Source organism: Drosophila serrata, unplaced genomic scaffold (assembly GCF_035046125.1).
Source record: "Drosophila serrata isolate PLE 108 unplaced genomic scaffold, ASM3504612v1 contig_204, whole genome shotgun sequence".
NCBI lineage: Eukaryota > Metazoa > Arthropoda > Insecta > Diptera > Drosophilidae > Drosophila > Drosophila serrata.
Window position 1 is genome coordinate 249,784 of NW_028257102.1, and position 8,170 is coordinate 257,953.

Below are 8,170 nucleotides of genomic sequence, written 5' to 3' on the forward strand. Positions count from 1 at the left end.
GCGCCAAGCTAAAAAAGACGACTGGACTTTTTCAATATTTGCAAATAATTAAAAACGGTAATTGGCTTTGCTTGTTGTTGTCCGTTTGCCGTCTAAACAAACAATTGTGGCCACGTTATCGGAATGGAATACAAAAAAGTTTGCTTGGCAAATTGTGGCTGAAACAGAAAATAGTTTAAATACTTCAGAAATAGAGCCTAGGTTTGCTGTGCAAATATTTATGGGTAAATTTTGCATATGTAAACAAAAGTCAAGCAATGTTAGTTAACCTCTTTTTGCACGTCTTTTCTACATTTGGTTTTCTTTTCTTGGCCCATCTATCGCATGTTGATCTTAACTTTAAAGCAGGGGGGAGGCAACCATCGGTGAAAACGTGACTTTTGGCCAAAAACTTGTAGTTGCTTAAAGCGTTTTATTTTTTAATGGGGCAGATGGGCAAACTTTAATGGCGATGGCAAGGTCTGATAGGGCGCAGTGCTAGATGCATAAGTCAGATATTTAGCTTCAAGACTCGAGGCCAAGGGAAACTCCTCTGGATCAGCCTGGTTAGAGATCGCTTTGATCCCATATTGAGGCCTCCTCCTCTCAATGGGCTCTGCATTATTCTCCATAAAATTTATTTGCACAAACACATTGTCGCCACATGGTTAAGCCATTCAAGGCTATTTCCCATCGCCAATTAAATTTCATGAATGTAATTGCAAATCCATTGAGCAGATCGCGAATATACGATTTTGTATCTCGTCGCTACCTCTCTTTTTATATTTTAAATTTTTGTATTTTATTTTTTTGCCACTTCATTTGATTTCGGTGGCCATGTCCTCGGCAACTTGTTCAAGTCGCTCTTTCAACACATCACAGGCAGATACCGACAGGCCCAAAGACATCGGCGAACTACCCACGCCTACAACTTCTCACCGACTACCACAGATACGCTTCAAGTACAGTAAACATTGACTAAAAATCACCATTTATAGTAATGGATCTTGATATACCTTAAAATATATATAATAACCTGAACTAAAACTAAGTTCGGGAAGTTTAACTTTATATACCCTTGCAACTTGCAATTAAGTTATTGGATCGAAGAGGAAAGTGTAAAATTTGAGCATTTTTTAAATCGATATTAATTGATATTTTAATATGACAATTTTGACAAAATCGAAATTTATAAATCTCATAACAAAGCCAAAAATGCATGAATTTCAATTCAGAAAGCTGTTCTATGTTAGTTCTTAGTAGATTAACAAAGTTGCATACTCAATTTTTAATTTCAGAAAATTAAAATATTTGCCAATTTTTCACAATTTTAATGATGTAACCCCTTATAAAATTTTGAATTTTTGAAAAATTATCGAAAATTTTTTTTTTGACCGGGCATAGCTAGATCGATTCTCCTGTCGATTCTGAACAAGAATATATATGAATTATAGGGTCGGAAATGCGTTCTTAACATTATTACAAGGTTTTGACTGAAATTTAAATACCCTGCAAAGGAATATAAACCATAAGTAAAAAGTACCTAAAGCTCACAGAAACTTTTATTAAATCTTCCTTATTAACCCTTCCTTACTTAATTTGAAATATATTTATTTCTGAACTCTTGTACTTGTTAACTATTATTACCTGTAACCGGCACAGCTGAGATATGAATAGTTGTTTGGGTGTAGTTTTTTTTTATCTTTTTCTTACTACAACAAAGTGTTACGCAGTGGTGGCAGTAGCTCCTCGATGTTGTTTTTACTTGAATTTTGCAATCAACAAAATAGAGAAAAAGCACAATAAAAAAAACACAATCAAATGTGCAAATAATTAATTGGTTTTATGCTTTATTGTGAATACCTTTTCGGCATTTAAGATAAAAAAGTTTCAGAGGCTTAACCTTAGATCCGCATAAACGGCGCATTCAAAATTTCTTTTGTTTGTGAATTTTTTATGCGAAACTTTATGCCCAAGACTCTGAATATTTTATAAAGTTGCTAATATTGGTGCAAATTGTGCGCGGTTAAAAATAAAATTCACAATTCCCTGGGAATAAAAACGGAAAGAAAAAAAGACCCGATGCAAATGAAAGATATGCCGCAATTATTGATTACTTCAATTAAAAGCCGCCCGGAGCAAGCTCCTTCTTGTTGTCCCAATTACATATGAAATGTTAATGAATAATATTCGTTCGTTAATGGGAGAAAAGAGTGTCGGAGTACTTAATCAACTTGACTGCGAAGAAGAAAAGTTGCGCAAGTTGCACTGGCAACAACGTCGTGTTGCTGCTGTTGCTGCTGCTGCTGCTGCTGTTGCTGCTGCTGTTGCTGCTGTTGCTGCTGCTGCTGTTTTTCAGTCAACTTGTCAGGCAGAAACTTCTGCAACACGTTTTCGCCCGCCAGGCCAAGTTGATTTCAAAATAATGAGTTAATAAACTGGCAAGAAGAAAGACCAGGCAGGCGAAAGGAAAGGGGAAAGATGATACGCGCCTGCAAAGTGTCAAATAACTCAAAGTGTCACAGCAAATGCAAAAACAAATGGAAAGTCATAATTTCCCCCACAAGCTGTGGACATGTTTATGTTGTTTAGGGTGTAGCCAGCCAGCTGCTGAGTAATATAAAGTTTTCTCAGTCTCATAAAGTATTAAAATTAGTCAAGAAAGAAGAAGACCTAACACTTTGAACCCTAATCAGTGAGTAAGAATATTTAAAACTATAAATAAGGAGAGAGAAAACACTGAAATATTGATGAGTTCAATAGGTTTAAACTCCTAAACCTAAAACTCTTTAACAGACATGTTTATGGGTTTGTAAAGAGACCTATAGTTGAGCCAAGTTTGCCATTTTTTTTTAGCTTGACTACTGCTCATTTTTTATGCTGAACGGCCCTGCTGCTATATGACCAAGTTACCATGTTGCCCAGTTGCAATCTTGGCAAGCTTAGCCGACACTTTAAGCACTCATTTAGCTAGGCAACCCGCTGAGAGAGTCTGCCAACCTCCGCCCCTGTCTGTTTGACCCCCAGGGTTTTTTGCATTTCCAACTAATTTGCCGGCAGCCAGCATCAGCAGCAGCAACAGCAACAGCATCAGCAGCCAGCAGCAGCATCCAGCATCCAGCTCGTCTATAAATCTCACTCAGAGTGCAAGCTAATGAGGCCCGAGGGTGTGTTTTGGCAGCAAATTAACTCATTGCCACTCACAGCTCACAGTTCTTCATCATCCTCGCACAGATCTCCCTTTCTAATTTGGTACAGTATTGCACAGGGAAAAATAGATAGTCCTTACTATAAATTTCAATTTGTTTTTTAAAAATATTTATACGTGTCGCAGGAATGCTTTCTGGCTTTTCTGATACATTTTAAAATACAGTTTTTCATATTTTATAAATTCAGAAAAGAGTTTCACATCTTTTAAACACTTTTACTGATGTTAGTATTATAACTACAATCTTATAATGTTGTTACTATTAATATTGGTTTGAATTATAAGATCGTTTTTGAAATTGATCACAACTATGCTTAACATTTTTGCATTTAATGAATCGTTATTTTTTTATGACAATTTTTGGGTAAAATTAAAGATTCAAAATCTCATAACTAAGCCAAAAATGCATTAATTTTAATTTGGAAATCTGTTTTGTGCTAGTTTTTATTAGGTTAATAAATCTGCATACTCAATTTAAAATTGAAAATTTTGCCAATTTTTGAAAATTTAACAATGTAACCCTATAAATTTTTTGAATTTTTGAAAAATTGTAAAAAATTTATGTTATGGCCAGACATAGCTAGATCGATTTGGCTGTTGATTCTGATCACGAATATATATATTTTATGGGTTCGGAAATGACTCCTTCACATTATTACAAGCTTCTGACCAAAATTATAATACCCTGCAAGGGCATAAAAATAAAGCTAAATAAATACATCTTTTTAACATCCTATCTCTATGATTCTCTACCCCAAGTGAAAGGCGGAACTAACTAACCCCATTTTAGAGTAAAGCCAATTCTCTCAGTGTATGACATTGAATACTGACCGTCTGCGAATGCGAATGCGCAGCTGGTGGATCTAAAAATATGCAAGATATTTGTTCGACAGAGCAGACATCGCCTTAATTAGACTCTTTATGATTGGTCAGTTTAGCAATTTGCAATTAAAAACCATCCGCCAAGTCAGTGCAAGTGGAAAACGCATTTGAATTTTAGCTGGAATTGAAAGCGATTTGTGAAGTCTGCTGCCCAACACGCGTCGAGATTCGACTTGGCATCGGATTCCATGTTGGCGGCTTAGTTTTGAAGGCTGGTTTCCAGATCATTTGAATTATTGGTTAACGATACTCTGTATATGAAGAGAGTGGACCATGTGCATCAATGAACTGGTTCTAGTGGTTTTAATAAATCAATTCAGAGGCTATAAAGTGTGCAAAGCTGGGATTATTAAATTTAAGACTTTAACTGATATGGCACTTTAAGAAATATTGCAAAAGGTAAGCTTCAAATGGAATCTTTTAAACATTAAATGCAGGATTTTATGTATAAAAGATCTATAAAGTCTGTACTATATTTTCAATACTTTATCAAAAATTTCCTTCTCTAACAATACTCAAGCTGAGTCACAACTACCTTTCGCATTCTTTTCCCCTCTCTTAAAATCCTTGAAAAACCTGCCAAAAGTCTGTCAGCTTGAAGAATACTTCAAGCCTTTGAATTTCTGGTTCTCAAAACAAAGGTCCTGGACCGGTAAAACTCTAAGAAATCCACTCGAACAAACAACAAAACTCTTTCTAATCCAAAAACGAGAAGGCTTCAGCTCGGCCTGGCTCAACTTTAACCTTCAACTTGAAGTCCCAAGCCCTGTAGACAAAAGGGGGAATCAGAGAAAAGAAGCTAAAACTCGGCAAACACTTGATACACTTCATGGCCCAGGCCAAGCTGCAAACAACAAACAAAAAACCGAAATACAATGTTCCTTCCCTGTGTATTCGAGTTGCTTCTGTTGTCTGCTTGTTAACAAATTTCGAAGTGAAATATTTCTGGGAATTCTTGGGCATACACCGTCATACATACAATAGCATTAAATGCACTAAAAATAATAAATGCGGAAATAAAACATATATAATACTAAATAATAATTAATTAATAAGAAAAATCATATTTTAAAAGGGTAAAAATATATTTCAAAATAATTGATTATTAATCTTCTTTAACATGTAATTAATTTCGTTGGGTTTCGTTTTTTTTTAGTGTATTGGCAGACAGACAAACAAAGCGCATGTGCCGACAGCCCCATGCTCCTCTTTTCCACATTTTTTTGCGAATGCGCAATGAAAAGAGCGCAGAAATGTAGAGAAGAAGCTTTTGGAGATTGCGCAAGCGCAACTGAAAGAAGGAGAACCAATAGGCAAGTATGGTGGATGTGGGAGCTAAGAGCATTTGATACCCTTTGAAAGCAATTTCTAAAAAGTTAATATAAATATTGAAATGTTTCTGCTGACCCTTCTCCTTTTTTGCTGAAAATTCCAGCAATTTTAGAAGTTAACTAAAATATTTAGCAAAGTATTTTATTTAAAAACAATGTAAATATTTTAATAAATGTTTATCATAAATATTTTATATACCCAAGAATTTGGCAAATACCCTGCAAGACAAAGGAAGGCAACAGCCCATGAGAGATTCTGGAATTTTGATGGCATTTCACATGGTTTCAAGCTCACACTTACAATTACATACACTCTGCAATTCCCCCACAAATCACACTGATACTTCCACAAACACACACACACAGCCACACTCCCATGCTCATCACAAAAGACTTCCATTGTCTCTTCAGGCGGTTTTATGGTCTTCGGAAAAGAGACCGGGAACAACCGGGGGTGGGTGGGTGCAGTTTTCCACTGCAATCGTCGGCGCGACATGTAAATTAGTGCAAAGTATTTGCATTTTAATGTAAATACAAACAGCAACAATGCTGCAGCCATGGCAAACTCAATTTGGACAGAAAATTGCAATTAATGCAATTTGCATTGTAAATTTCCGGCTAAAAAAGGGAACCCTTGGCGACATTAAAACGAACCGAAAAAAAAGGTAAATGCGATTTGTGAAATTGCAGTCATTCCAATGAGAGAGAAAGAAGAAGATGAGATGGTCATAAGATAAAACTCAGGTGATCAAAGCAGCCGCCGAAATGGAATTATACAACTTTCAGTGCAATGGGCAGGGCCCCCACTAATGGAGGACTCCCTTGGGTGAAATTATGACCAAAAGTAATCAGTTTAATTAAAGAAACACAGAAGTTAATGCTTTAAATTGATCAGAGATAAAGAACTGAAATAAATGACACAACAAATATATAGAAATTTTAATCACTAATGAATTAAAATATATGTTTTTTGTAATACAGTTCTAAAATACTTATAATATTTTAAAAGATTATCCTTTACAACCCAAATAAAAAGAGTATACTTTTAAACTTGCACCAAAACCAATATAATAAACCCACAACTAACGGCACTTCATATAACTCTACTTGATATTTACCTAAAAAACTGCAGCTATTACCGCTGCCAGATCGACGACCGGTTGTTTTATTGCAGCTCCAATTATTTTCAAAATTTCCTTTATCCTTGCCAGTGTTGGTGGTGCCTCCGATCTGGTTGTTGTTGTTGTTGTTCTTATTGTTGTTGTGGTTAATGTTGCTGGTAGCTCCGATTATAAAGCTCGTGGTCTGGTTGCTACACAGATTGTTGTTATTGTTGGTGCGGTTGCCACTCGAAGAGCGGTTGGTTAGTGGGAACATGGCATGTATCTTTTGTGGTCCGCTGGCTGCCTCATATATGTATGTATATGTATGTGAATCTGGGATACGTATCTGGATGGATGCAGTTCCAGCTGCGAATCCTTTCAAGTCGCTGCTGTTGCTCCTCCTCCTCCTCCTCCTCCTCTTCCTGCGCTTCGTTCGTTCTCTGCCCTCCCTTTATTTTACACTTTTTGCAACACGTACTTTTTCGGGCATTTTTTCTGGCATTTTTTCCTTGCTTTTTTCGTTAAATTCGTTTTCGAAATACATCTACAGAGCCGGCTTTTGGAGCTTTACAGAAGAAGAGAGAACAGCACTTTAATTTAAATTTATCATTTAAATTTTTCACACATTGCTAGCACAGTGTTAATGGCTTTCTTTTGTATCACAAAAAAATGTGAATACATTTGGCCAAACATACTTTTGTCTTGTCTTTTGTTTTTTGTTTCGTCTTGCGATTAAGTGTGCAAAGAAAACGTATTTAAACCAGGTTGAATTGGTTGAATTATGAACTAGAAAATTAAGCAAGCATTTAATCACTGGCTAAAAAATTTGACAAATTTTATATTCAAGCGAAATTCGATTCATAAACTGCTCTGGAATTCTTCACTTGAGGTGGACAGAGATAGCGATCTAATCTATTTTCGTCTTTAGCAGGTGACTCAATTAAAGCTCTTCGAATTTCGCCATGTAAACAGTTAGAACATTGCACTTTTTCGAAGACGAAACAAAAGTTCCCAGACACTGACACACACACAAGCACGTGCATAGTTCTTCAACTATTTTACTTTAAGTCGCAATGTGGTCACATTACGTATACGTCACAGCACATGGGAACTTTTTTCCCTTTAGAATTTAGCAATTTTCGTACATTTTCTTTTGCAAATCGAAACCGTATCCAAAGTGGCGTATAAGAAGGAAAATGCCGGCCGTGTGATCGCGACTCGCTATGCCTTTTTCACCAAGCGATGCAACTTGTACGATTTAGCGTGCGCTACGCTTGCGCGAGCTTTGAAGTGTGTTTCGAAACTGAGAGAGCTCTGAAAGCCAGACAAGTGTCGGTGAGCCGAAGACTCGCGCTCTGGGTCTCCCGGGCACAGTGGGCAAAGAATGTTTGTTATTGGAATTACTATGCAATATATAGAATACCATTTTTGATATTTTTATTTCAACTTTATTGTTCCTTAGATTTATTTTATATGATTATGTTATGTTTATCTTGTTTTGGGTATTATTTTTAATATATTTCTCTTGGTATTTAAAAAATTCCATCTAAATTCAATTGAATTTATGATTATATTACTTCAACATGCCCATAGTGCACCACTCTAAGCAAGCTGTGAGCGAGCGCACACAAACCGGTTTTTAATGCCGTTCTCTAGCTCGCTCAGCT

General features: G+C 36.1%; 1 protein-coding gene across 4 annotated transcripts in view; it reads right to left on the reverse strand.

Moving 5' to 3' along the window:
* rols (zinc-RING finger and ankyrin repeat domain-containing protein rolling pebbles) overlaps positions 1 to 7,809 on the reverse strand; it is an 81,182-nt gene extending 73,373 nt beyond the window's left edge. For all 4 annotated transcript variants that reach the window (XM_020946314.2, XM_020946312.2, XM_020946313.2 and 1 more), the window contains exons 1-2: positions 7,649 to 7,809; positions 6,519 to 7,068 (exon numbers count right to left, since the gene is read on the reverse strand). In XM_020946314.2, the coding sequence (XP_020801973.2) occupies positions 6,519 to 6,777 (259 nt within the window). In that variant the 5' untranslated portion in view covers positions 6,778 to 7,068; positions 7,649 to 7,809. The remainder of the gene's footprint in view (positions 1 to 6,518; positions 7,069 to 7,648) is intronic.
* Positions 7,810 to 8,170: the final 361 nt, after the last annotated feature.